General features: G+C 36.9%; 4 protein-coding genes across 6 annotated transcripts; 2 read left to right on the forward strand and 2 right to left on the reverse strand.

Moving 5' to 3' along the window:
- Positions 1–125: 125 nt before the first annotated feature.
- LOC102629274 (uncharacterized) lies at positions 126–836 on the reverse strand. Its single transcript, XM_006473596.4, has one exon. It carries the CDS (start codon positions 599–601, stop codon positions 215–217), a length of 387 nt encoding a protein of 128 aa, XP_006473659.2. The 5' UTR covers positions 602–836; the 3' UTR covers positions 126–214.
- A 250-nt stretch (positions 837–1,086) lies between these two features.
- Positions 1,087–4,172, forward strand: LOC102629837 (uncharacterized). 3 transcript variants are annotated; one of them, XM_006473598.4, is made up of 4 exons: positions 1,087–1,561; positions 1,781–1,906; positions 2,019–2,089; positions 3,716–4,172. In XM_006473598.4, exons 1-4 carry the CDS (start codon positions 1,289–1,291, stop codon positions 4,017–4,019), a joined length of 774 nt encoding a protein of 257 aa, XP_006473661.2. In that variant the 5' UTR covers positions 1,087–1,288; the 3' UTR covers positions 4,020–4,172. The 3 variants fall into 3 exon arrangements, with proteins under 3 accessions (XP_006473661.2, XP_006473662.2, XP_006473663.2); XM_006473599.4 differs by having other exon boundaries at positions 1,784–1,906; XM_006473600.4 differs by having other exon boundaries at positions 1,089–1,561; positions 1,787–1,906.
- Positions 4,173–6,099: 1,927 nt separating this feature from the next.
- On the forward strand, positions 6,100–7,780 carry LOC102630528 (uncharacterized). The gene is made up of 4 exons (XM_006473601.4): positions 6,100–6,644; positions 6,796–6,858; positions 7,010–7,087; positions 7,182–7,780. Exons 1-4 carry the CDS (start codon positions 6,255–6,257, stop codon positions 7,629–7,631), a joined length of 981 nt encoding a protein of 326 aa, XP_006473664.2. The 5' UTR covers positions 6,100–6,254; the 3' UTR covers positions 7,632–7,780.
- Positions 7,781–9,812: 2,032 nt separating this feature from the next.
- Positions 9,813–12,723, reverse strand: LOC102631140 (tubulin beta chain). Its single transcript, XM_006473602.4, has 3 exons — positions 12,071–12,723; positions 10,737–11,006; positions 9,813–10,653 (listed from the first exon to the last, which is right to left on the reverse strand). Exons 1-3 carry the CDS (start codon positions 12,468–12,470, stop codon positions 9,977–9,979), a joined length of 1,347 nt encoding a protein of 448 aa, XP_006473665.2. The 5' UTR covers positions 12,471–12,723; the 3' UTR covers positions 9,813–9,976.
- Positions 12,724–12,989: the final 266 nt, after the last annotated feature.

Raw genomic sequence — 12,989 nt, forward strand, 5'->3', positions numbered from 1 at the left:
CTTTTGGAGCATCATGGTTGTAACAGACATTCGTATGCATTTATATAACGTTGGATATTAATTGTGAAAAGAAAGAAATCACAAGTGCATAATATGATCCCTTTCAGAGGAACCATGAGACAAAATCAATACAAATTAAACTGGCTCTTTTAACTTAATAAACAAAGATACAACGTCGTCCCTTTCAAAGGAAGGACAACGTTTTTTCAGTGGTCTAAAAACTGGGAGTCCACATGGATTGAATTTGAGACTGGTAAGAGACCAAGACCAGAAGCACAATCACAAGCGCCACCATAGACCAGGGCACGTTACTTGCCATATCATCCAAGCCTCGCCTTGTGAAACCAAGCCTAAAAGACCAGACTAACTGCGCAGCAAAAATCACCACCAAAGGCAAAATCAAAAGAAACAGCTTTAAGTTGAGCATAGTGTACTGCATCTGCAACCTGTACTTTATGTAAGATGAAACTGTCATAAGAAGAATAATAATCCCAAAAATGGCAAGTAAAGGAAGAGGAGGTGCTGAAAGGGAGCCTAGAGTCCGCTCTGTCCAGCCTTGCTTCCATGCTGGCCCTCTGCTTTCTCTGTGAAACAAACTCATCTCTCTTTGATCTTCAAGCTTTTTATTTGTTCTCAAACTTTAGGTTTTGTGAAGCTGGCTAGATACATTTATATATGCAAACTGCAAAGTGCTTGCTTTGGTATAAATTCTGGGGTTTTGATTCTATCTTCAACCCACCAATCTTTTGGCCATGGTGTTGATTGTTGATACCAAAATATTTTTTTTACTATTTTTATAAAATTTTGTATCAGTATAAATACATATAAAGTAGGAATATATTCTAAACGATTTTACTTGCACTCTTTATATATATATATATATAAAATCCAAAATTAAGTTCCTTCTGACGTGACTGGCTTCCCGGCATCCCGCCTTCCCCTATACGTGGTAGAATCGATGCGCGACAAGTGACATCCATGCATTGCACCGACGCATGAGATTGTGAATAGTGGGTCCGGCCCAAAGTCAAGCCCAAATACATAAGGTTTTGATCCGTCAAATTGGATTAGTCATTCACTTTCTTCTGAAACGACACCGTGCTGCTAATATTTTCTCCGCTGCGGTTTCAGTTTTTGCGTTGAAAACCTTAAGCCCCGAAACGGCAGGCTTTTTCACCTGACGAAAATAAGAAAGCCCCACAAAGGGAGCAGCGGCTTCCCAGCATAGCGACCACTTTACCAAATACCAATACCTGGGTATCAAAATCGAACTTCAAAGTCTCTGAAGATGCCGTCTGACGATGCAAAGGCAGTGAAGAAAGAAGACGAGAAGAGCTTGAGTTGCATGTTGGAGTCTCGCAAGAAGAAACCCACAAATGGCAGAGTTAAGAAATTAGAACCCAAAGATGAAGATGACGATGATGATTTTCAGAAACCCCTAAAAAAAGCTGCGTCTCGCTCTAAGGTCAAGAAGGAAACCAATGCCATTGATGATGATGATGATGATCACAAACCCATCTCCCTTAGGAACTCCTCTACTTCTACTAAGGCTGATAGCAAGGTTTTTCTTTTTGCTCTCTTTTTTTTAGTAAAAATTACTTTTATCTATCTGAAAAATGGAGGGAAGTTTTAAGAATAAGAGAAAACCCTCTCTCAAGTGCGCGTTCTAGCTTAACGGCTTCTTTGATTTTGGAAAATTTTGTTTAGTTTTAAGTAAGGCACTAGCTTTTACTTGATATTTTTGTGGTTTATTTATTTACTTTTAATTAATTAAATTGAGGAGAAGGAGGTGAAGAAGAAGAAAATCAAGGGGGAGGAGAAGAAATCTGAAGCTCAGCAGAATGGGAAGAAGAAGGAGAGGAAAGTTTTCGATTTGCCGGGTCAAAAGCGGGAACCTCCTGAGGAGGTAAATTATTGTCGTGTATCTTTGGTTAATTTTCTTTTAAGTGTTTGTTTTGGTTCTTGTTTTCTTGAATTCTTGAATGGTTTTTCAGTAATGGGGCATTTTGAAATTGCAGAGAGACCCCCTAAGGATTTTCTATGAAACACTGTATAAGCAAGTTCCCCACAGTGAAATGGCACAACTCTGGTGAGATGCTTTTTCCTGTTATTGTTTCCTTTTTTGTCCATAATTTAACACTTTTTTGTCATGCTGAATTTATATTTATTACCTTCAGCATTTGAACTTAGAAAAATAAAAATAGAAAGGAAAGAAAATTGTTTTAGTTCCCTCTATTTCCTCATGTATCAAGAAATACACAGACCATAAAGGTTATAATCTTATATCTGCTATTCATAATTGAAGAGGAACAGAAATCATGAGTATTGGGTGCCATTACAGCCAAACGTTAGGATTGCCTGTGCTTATATTGCTGGAGGCTGGTGGAAACAATGAAAACAGTGTTAAAAAATAGTGATATGGAAGTAGACTGCAAGATCTGAAAGGGATAAGCAAATTATTTAATGGGTGTGAAATGGAACTTCTCTTGGTAGAAAAAACACTATTTAATCATCGTTTCACAAAATCTTCACCTTAGGGCAACAAATTAGAGGTTGCAATTGGAGATGACTGGAGAAATCCTGCATTTTATAGATTTTTGTGAAGCATTGATGTGCAAGATGACTGAATTGGATTGAGACATTGTGACATTCATAGTAGTCATAGTGCTATTTATTTGTGTAACTTTTGAGTTCGTATTATTGCAGAATCGGTATATTATTTGGACAAAGTGGAGTATTGAGCGTTTTCATTTTCCTGAATCGGTGGGATTCAGTCACCAACTTGCTACTACTATTGTGCTTCCTTTCTTGCCTCCTTATAGGGGTCTAGCATTTGCTTTCAAGGATGGGTGTTATTTTCAATTGTAGACTACCTTGTTTGGCAGTCCCTAACCACCACTTCTCATATATGAGCATGTGGGATCTATATCCCTAGGCAGCCCAATTTTTGGTTCTAGTGAAAGAACTGGAGATACTTTTTGCTTACAATCTGGTATTCATTTTATTTTCTCTGAATTAATTCATAAACTTGCATTTGTTTAATTCTCTTACATTTTAAGTGTGAAAAGTTGTCCTAGTATTTGCTCTTAACCTTTCTTCTATGAAGCTGATAAACATTAAAAGCTATCCCAGTTAATTTCTGGTAAAATGGTTGTAATCGAAAGGTTTCTTTCCTTTTTCTTGCATAATCTTCTCATAATGGAGTGGAACCTCAATATAACTTTTTTGGTCAATTGATAGTGGCTGAAATACACACCCACGATTCTCATTTGTCTGCTCTTTGTTATCTTAAAGAAAAAGGATGAAAGACAAAACAGTTTCCATGAATTGAAACTTTTGATGTTGCTCAAGTGGCAGGTGTATGAAATTATTAATAATGAATGTTTTCTTTCTTGTTGATCCAATTCCCAAAGGGGTAGGTGGAATTGATTACTGAATTTAATGCAGAATTAGTGTATGGATTGAATGCTCTACTTTCTAGATTCTAGTAAATTAAGAATATACATTATGATCCTAATCTTGATCAAACTCCTAGTAATTGGAAACTTGTCTTATAGATCATTATTCAGTTGATTTAGCTCATTTGAACCAGTGAAAACTCAGTCTTCTACTGTTTTTTTATACCAAATTATTTGCTTTCTCTGCACTTTGGTCTCTGTGTTGACACTTTGAAGCCTGTATTAATAGAAATATACATATCTCTATGTTATTGCAGGATGATGGAATCTGGTTTACTCTCATTTGATGCGGCAAAGAAAGTTTTTGAAAGAAAACAGACAAAGAATAAGTTCAGTTCCCCAATAAAAGCAATTTCTGCCGTAGAGAGAAACACTGATTCTGTAACTGTAAAGAAAAAACCACCATCTTCCCCAGTTTCTCTAAATAGGAGGAGCACAACAGAATCAAAAGTTGCTGCAAAGCAGTCAAGGAAGCGGAAGGTTGATGATGGAAGCTCCGAGGATGACTCTGATGATGACTTCTCAGTGAAAAAGGTGGTGAAGAAACCAAAAGCCAAGTGATTGAGTATTTTTTCCACCCTTTATTCACTGTCACTCGGTAAACATTGTATTTTTAATGACCTTATACTGCTGATTAAAAATGAAATTGATGTTCTTAACAACTGTTTAGTAAAATTTATGGAACATGCGATGGCATGTATTTCTTCTTCTAAATGACTGGCACTTAGAGTTAACATTTAGTTACATGTTACTGCATATCTAATAATTACTATCCACGATATTATTTTTAGAAGTTCAGAAAAGCAGGGAAAGAGCCCATGGAAACTCCGAATTGGTGGCCTCAATGGTTAAAAAGTTTAGATGAAATTTCTGATGGCAAGACTGCCAAAACATGCTGCGAGTCTGTCGCATGATTACCAAAGCAATGGCTACCAACCAGCGTGGACATGGTGTAAGGTTCATTCCATGATATTTTATCATCTGTGGCCCGAAATATTCGAACGACTTTTGGCCAAGAAATATCACAAATGCAAATTTTGAGAAGGAATAAAACCAATCGAAACAGCATGATCAATGATGCGTCCATTTGAAAACCCGAAGAAAGTCCATCGTTCGGGTGCCACTGGGGAAATTGGAACTATGACTGACAAAAGTTTAGAAATTACTTATTTCAATTTAGCTTCAAAAAGTATAATAATATTGTCTTCACATTTTTCGGGAAATTGTTCCCATTAATTCTGTGGCTATTTGGCATCAGGTATATCTTTTCTAAATTCTAAATGGTCCTTGTCAGCATGCTGACGGACCTCATTGCCAACGTGGTTTTTTTTTTTTTGGACATAAAAGTATATTGTGAAATTCCAAATACATTTTTATTTCAATAATAGCATCTTTAATTAATTAATTAATTAATTTGGTAAATCAAGATTTGAAAATCGATAGTAAAAACTAATAAAACTAATTTCCAGACCTTTTTCTCTACAAATATTTCTGCTTGCAAGAGCTTTCGCTCACTCGAAATTCAGAAAGAGTAAAAACAGGCCCAGAAAAAATTCCTGACCATTTTATTTTTTTTAAGTATTAGTAGTATTATTATTATTATTATTTTCTTTTGTTTTAAGATTGTACGTATGAAATCTCAGTGTTTTATATCATTTTTCTACGATTGCACGGAAGATTCAACATCAACGCCTTTGCCAACTTCTCCAAGAAGAAACTTATGCTGGAAAAGTTTTGACACTTGTTTTATACATACAACGCTTTCGGCTTTGGTTTCTCGTTCTATGTTATTTTGTGCCTCTTCTGTAGCAAGATGTGCAATTTCATTATCGTACGATGCTGTTAGCGCAAGTGCGCAACACGCGAAAGATTCAAACATTTTTCCTCTTTCTTATTTAATTAATTAATCGTGCATCTTTATTTTCTCTTTTTTTTTTTACTGTTCATTTTGATTGCTCAATATAAGCATTTATGATCTAATTCAGTGAAGGAAATTAATGCTATTGTTTTGACAATAAATCAGATTCATTAAAAACAAAAGTAATATGATTGAAAAAAAGTAAATCATGATCTAATTGACTAGAAATTTTAGAATGCATCAAAAGTACTTTATTAATCAAGACTCAAAATCATCATAATTTATTTGCATAATGCTAACGATTATCTTAGACCTCATTTTATATGAGAGAGTAAAAGCATTTTTTTGTTCTTTCAAATTCAATCAAATAAGTGAATAAATTAAAGAATTTCACCAAAATGGGCTTTGAATTAATGATTCGGAAAGGAGTGCAGCAGAATATGTTTTCGTTTTCCATACGGGCGCCCAAGTTTCAGTGAATTGTTAGATTTACCGGAGGTTATGATTGAAAATATTGTAGATTAATAACATTTAGATCCCTCAATGTATATATTTTTGCAGGAATGATATATATATATAGTGTGCCTATTTGTACCAAACAGGTGTCGTTACCAGTATGGGAGTACGGAGCTATATTAAAGTGAGAGAGAAAAGATAAAAAATTTAAAATAACGAAAAAGACCATAATAAACCCTAGACTAATCTGAATCTCCCATGTTTCGCCACGTGTCGCCAGACCCACCCCGGGCAAGGATTTCTCGTGCCAATATTAACGAAAGAAACCTCCCTTTCCAAGCTAATTAAAACAAAACAATATCCAGTCTCGCCTCCTCTCTCCTCTCTACTCTTTTCTCCTTAATTTGTCTCCGCAGAACTTACGTTCTTGTTTTAATTAATCAAATCATTCTTTTGATTAAAACAAGAAGTAAGTTTAAGCAATGAAACGCAGTGGCTGTGGCGGCAGCGATTATTATTCTCGGTTTCACAATTTAAATATTACAATGGACAAGTCCGAGTTGGAAGCCGCAGTGATATTACTAGAGCTTCCTTATCTAATGGCCGGATCAGAGCCTCCGTCTCGACATGAATTTTCCCTCAAATGGGGAGCAACGAGAAAGAGGTCCTCTCTGATATCATCATTACAATCACAGCCGTCCGTTCCTGTTGCGGTGGTGGGCCCTACCCCTACGCCCACTCCTTCAACATGTGAGACCGAGAAAGAGAAGCGTTCCAAGGCTCTCAGCCCTGCATCGCCGTTATTGTTTTCGCCTAGTGAATCTGATGAGAAAACTAAACACCACTCCAAACCAAAGCTTTCTTTAAAAAGGGTATGTTTTTGTTTTTGTTTCCCTTATTTTTATTTTTATTTTCAATTGCGGGTTTTCAGGGTTTCTTTAGATGTGTTTATTTTCTTGATTTTCAGTTTTGGCAGTACTTTCTTTAATTTGTGTGTTTACCAAATACCAATTGCTGTTGCAGAAGAAAGAAGAGTTCTTGAAGATGGAAAAAGAGTTGACCGAGAGCAACCGGATTTTCAAAGCAGTAACTTTTTTTAATTAATTCTTCTAGTACAGTTGATTTGTCCTTTTCTTGGATTTTACCCTAACAAAAGAGCATGTGTGCAACATTATCTCTCTCACTCTCTCTTCCAAAAATAATTATTAATTTTTTTTATTTTGTTTAATTGGAACAGGAAATAAATAAATTGAAGGGTTATTATGATCAACAGAAAGCTCTTAACTTGAAGTTAAAAGAAGCAGTGAAAGAAAGGGTAATTTTTCTGTCCTCTCTTTTTCTTTTTTCCTCTTTTTAATTATTTATTTGTTTATAAACTATTAATTTTATTTACTTATCTTCTACAACAGATGATTTATGAACTTCAAATGCAACAACCACAGAGCCAATTGAGCTTGGATAATGCAATGGAATCGACCTCGATCCAGGGCGCAGTCCAGTTCGATGCTCGGAATCAGCACCAGCAAAGTCCCTACGTGGCACATCAGCAACCGCTCATCATGGATCGAACGGCTCACAACATTAAAAGTTCAGAGTACCAATATGGCCAAAAGCAAAAGCAAAACCTCTCCTGCTTACCATCCAACGGGGGAGGATTGTTCATGGTCAAAGGTAACAGAGTGGGCCCGTCTCTTCCCCTTGATCTGAACGCCCCGCTAGAGGAGTCTTTCGCGATGGAGTTTGGAAATAGTGGTGATACTATTTCTAGGGCGGCCCTGGCTGCTCAAGCGAGACAAAAGAGGATTCAGATTTGCAGGTCTAAGACTACTAACAAATTGCGTACTCCCTTTTGTAGATGAGTTTCACTTGGGTGAATTAATTAATTAATTCGGCATTATAAGCATATTGTTTGGAGTTGAGTAACTGTTCAAAACTGTAAATTAGAGAGGCTCTAGAGATTTTTGTTTGATTTTTTGTTACATATTCTTAAATTTCTCGTTTGAACTTCTTTCGCATCTGTATTCTCTCATTCTCTGCGTGATTCCAATTTCCAAAATTGGAAAGTCAAATCCTCTGTGTTCTTTTATTGATAGTAGAAATAACGAAGCTTTGCTAAAACATTTGCCCCGCGACGAGGCAGGGTTGCTTTTTAAGGGTTTTATTTCCCATCTTTTCGCTAGTAACCAATTTGGAAGAATTAATTTCATATCTTAAATATCTTTAATTTGTTAATTAATTAGCTTAATATTAATTAATTTTAACCTTATTCACGTATTGTAAAGGTGACGCACGTTGTCCAAGTCATCGCAAAATGTTTCTGGTTGCGGTAATGGCATTGCTGAACTTTCACTAGTTGCTCGTTTCAATTATTGATTTGCAAAGAATTAATGAGTGCCGTGATACCTCCACGTGTATCTTTCAAGCACAATTCTTCTACACACATTTCCCTTTCTAGCCTCGAGACGGAGGCTTCAGCGATCAGTGCAGTAGCGATTGCACTTTGAGACTTATCCGGAAGCAAAACCACCCCATTTACAAGTAGAGAATACAAACAGAGCAGTTCATAACAAGTACTGACAAATGTCTGGTTGTGGTTGATTTGTGCTCAACAAAGACTTGGGGATCGCGCGAGGCGAAAAAGGATATCTCAGCCCAGCCACCCAGCCCATTTGCAAGCCCAATCTGCTGTAAGAGGATGTGACCGTTTTTCACGAAATGAAAATGGCAAATGGAAAAATGATAAGAGACTTGTACAAGACAAAAGAACTTAACCTTAGTTCAGTTTTAACTAACCATAGTTAAGTCATCCGTAAAAGTCTTAACCCTAGGGTTTAGTTTGTGTTTAGATATAAATCATATTGTTAAAGAAAGTCACGGGTGCCTCCTTCTTAACTTCGAAATCTGGCGTGGCTTCTTCTTGAATCTTGATCGCTTAACCAGGGAATAATTTCTTGCTCCATCTCCCTCGTCACAAATTTTTTTATTTCCACTTGTTTCATAAAATGTGTTCTTTTTCATTTTTTTAATATTAAAATTTAAAGGGTAAGGGTGTGCAAATGATGAGGATTATATTGAGCTATGAGAAGCTCCCGGTTTATATATACTGGGGGGGGGGGCTGTGTTTCAACTCGTACTTCCATGACTCTGATGCATACTTATTTGTTTGTTTTTTTTTTTTTTAGTTTTTAATTAGGGTAATTCTTCGAGATTCGACTGTGTTTCATATTTAGTTTACTATGACCATCTTATCTATTCCTTTAAAAATGAAGCTAGCCAGTCGGGCGAAGTTTAGTAGGTTCGAATTCGATCACTTGCATTAGAATCCATCTGTTTGTCATAATAAACAAACTAAAGACTAATTTGCATACTTGTGTCTTACATAATAAATATAGTTTTTCTTTGAAATTATAGGATAATTCTATCAACTTATCATATGGGTGATCGTCAGGCGTATGCATTGTTCGATTATACCTAGAGCCTGAGGGTTTGCTTTCTGCTACTTCAGTCTGTAGATTAGTTAGGGGCTCCCAACGGCCCATACGGCTGCATTTGATCAGGACTCACGTCACCTTATTGAAATTTCATGAAAATTATAGAAGATTTTACGCTGTTGCAATTAATTGTCTATAGAATAATATAATATTAATCAACCGCTAAGGGTCATACCTAGCGTTAGCGTATTACTCTCCGCAAAGTAAATCGTTATACACACACACACATATGTGTGTACTCAAATTCCACAATCAACGTTCCAAGGAAAAATATATTCACATTTCCTAAGAAACTGGATTGCCAAAAATGTGAGTGAAGCTATTGGTCTTTTCCTATTTCTAATTAATTAAATAATTTTATTTTTAAGTAATATTTTTATATTAAACAGTGTTTTTGAATTTATAATTTAAAATATATATAATTTTTTTAATACTGATTACACATCAGATTACTGAATTACATCAGATATTTATAACTGTAATTACATATTATGCCACATCATAGCATTTTTATAGGCTTAAATTGGAAATTAAAGCCCTTTCTAAAGGTGATCAAACTAACAATTCTTTATTCAAATGCTCGAAAAGAACAACAGACAATATCGTCTTAAAAGACAGAAATTGTAAACAACAACAAAAGAAGCCACAGTACAAGGGGGTTGGTCTCATCAAGCGTTCTTTTTCTGTGGTTGCCCTTTGATTGCTACCCTTTCTTAGCCCTCGAAGCTCTCCTCAAGGCCCTCCTCATACTCTTCCTCATCATCAGCTGTTGCATCCTGATATTGTTGGTACTCAGCCACCAAGTCATTCATGTTGCTCTCTGCCTCAGTGAACTCCATCTCATCCATACCCTCCCCAGTATACCAATGCAAAAAGGCCTTACGCCGGAACATGGCAGTAAACTGTTCACTCACCCTCCTGAACATCTCTTGGATGGATGTTGAGTTACCAATAAAAGTAGATGCCATCTTCAGACCACGTGGTGGAATATCGCACACGCTGGACTTCACATTGTTGGGGATCCACTCCACAAAGTAGGATGAATTCTTGTTCTGTACATTAATCATCTGCTCATCCACCTCTTTGGTGCTCATCTTTCCTCTGAACATGGCTGAGGCTGTGAGGTAGCGCCCATGGCGGGGGTCAGCAGCACACATCATATTCTTGGCATCCCACATTTGCTGGGTCAGCTCTGGCACAGTGAGGGAGATATATTGCTGGGATCCCCGTGAGGTGAGTGGTGCAAATCCCACCATGAAGAAATGAAGACGTGGGAATGGGATCAGATTAACAGCCAGCTTCCTGAGGTCAGAGTTGAGCTGCCCAGGGAACCTCAGGCAGCAAGTGACACCACTCATAGTTGCAGAAATCAAGTGATTCAAGTCACCAACTGCAAATTAGAGGCACAAGAAAAAAAAGGATCAATATTTTCCTAGTTTTCATTATTTTCACAAATATTGTTTTGATACTCACAGCTTGGAGTGCTAAGCTTTAGAGTCCGGAAGCAAATATCATAAAGAGCTTCGTTGTCAAGAACCATGCATTCATCAGCATTCTCAACCAACTGGTGCACAGAAAGGGTCGCATTATATGGCTCCACCACTGTGTCAGAGACCTTCGGAGAAGGGAACACAGAGAAAGTCATCATCATCCTGTCTGGGTATTCCTCTCTAATCTTTGATATCAAGAGAGTTCCCATGCCAGAACCTGTACCTCCTCCCAGTGAGTGGCACACCTGAAAACCTGGCCCAAGACAACAACAGCAAACAAGTTTGATCAGCCAATTTTAAAACAACAGGATGAACCATTCATTACTAGCCAGTGAAGAGGTTATAATCCATTCATTTCAATCCAATCCAAACAACAAAGGAAATAGCATATGAATCCTAGTTGTCTTCATATAAACAGTGAATCTTCAGAAAAGAGTCAAACAAGAACAAGCTACTCTAAATCCATTTTACTCCCACGAATAGCACCTTACAAACTGCAGACAAGGTACCATATATCATTCTATACAACATCACTCAAGAATCCAATCAAATGAAATTTGTATGCAAAATCCACCAATCTGAAGAGATCATTTCATTACAACATCAATTAAACAATAAAATTGCCGCAATGATCCCAAGATTATCAATTACACTTATGACATTTTTGGTAACAATCCAATGTCCCATGCAGAGCAAGGTTCAAGGTATCTCAAAAATCATCAACTTCATATTGTACCTAATAACCAAGATCTGATGATCACATTTACGCTGCGATTTATCCCACCATCTAAATATGATAATCTTCATAGTCTTCACAAGATTAAATTACTATTTTACTGTTCATCATCTTTTCACCGAGTCCATATTCTATAAAATGCAAAGCTGGCAGGGGCCAACATGGCTACAGAAATGGGGCTTCAAAACTGTACAAGATCCACTTTTTGTGTCAATTTACAAATAGTAAAGAAACGGTATAGTGAAAAAAATTATTCATGAGGTTGGGCAATCACAATCATGATAAGAAGAAATTAATAAATATCACAAATTTGCAAAAAGGCTCAATTACAGTATGTCCCCACTCTACAGTGTCTCCACACCAGACAAAAATGGGCCCCACTGATAACAACTCAACCTTATCAGAAGCATATGCCATACGATCAAATGATAATCAATCGACCACACAGTTGATATTTGAGGTTTTTTTCTTTTCTTTTTTCTTTTTTTCACTTTAGTATTTACAAAATATCAGAATTCAGGTCAACAATTAAGAATATGAATAACAAAAGGAAATGGATAATTCGAAAAACCAAAAGGTACCTTGCAAGCAATCACAGTTCTCTGCCTCCTTACGAACGACGTCAAGAACAGCGTCGATCAATTCGGCGCCTTCAGTATAATGACCTTTGGCCCAGTTATTGCCCGCACCGGATTGTCCAAAAACGAAGTTATCAGGTCGAAAGATCTGGCCGTACGGGCCGGATCTGATACTATCCATGGTACCGGGTTCAAGATCCATGAGAACAGCCCGAGGCACGTACCTTCCACCGGAAGCTTCGTTGTAGTAGACATTGATCCGCTCCAGTTGAAGATCCTCAACGCCGTCACCTCTATACTTCCCCGTGGGGTCCACGCCATGCTCGTCGCAAATGACTTCCCAGAATTTGGATCCGATTTGGTTGCCGCATTGGCCTCCTTGAATGTGCAAGATCTCTCTCATTTATCTCAAACGGAAAGGAAACGAAGAGAAAATGAATTGAAGATTTAGAGAGAGAGAGAGAGAGAGAGAGAGAGAGAGAGACGATATGATCTGAAGAAGATTAAGATTTAAGAGAGAGTGAGAGAGAATCGGAGGGAGCCGAGCAAGGAAATAATAATAATTATAAAGAGCAGCGGTGCTATTTCTCAAGGTGTGCTGTCATGTGTGTTTGAGAGAGAGTACGGACAACCAACTAACTGTACAGCATGGGGTCCGCACGTTACGACGGGGCATCGTTTATGATTCTTTGCATCTATTATACGGAGTTATCGAAGGTATCTTATGCAGCTGTTCGATAAAAATTTCAGACGGTGAAAAAATAAAATTTTGTTATTTTATATTTTTTACATTCATTAAATTTTAATCAAATGATTACGGAACAGTTATATATTTTATATTATTACGTAAAGTAATAAGTGCCCTACTATATATATTATCTAATTTCAGAATGTGAACGTCGGTTGTTCTAACTTCATTTTT

Source organism: Citrus sinensis, chromosome 5, assembly GCF_022201045.2.
Source record: "Citrus sinensis cultivar Valencia sweet orange chromosome 5, DVS_A1.0, whole genome shotgun sequence".
Taxonomy (NCBI): Eukaryota; Viridiplantae; Streptophyta; class Magnoliopsida; order Sapindales; family Rutaceae; genus Citrus; species Citrus sinensis.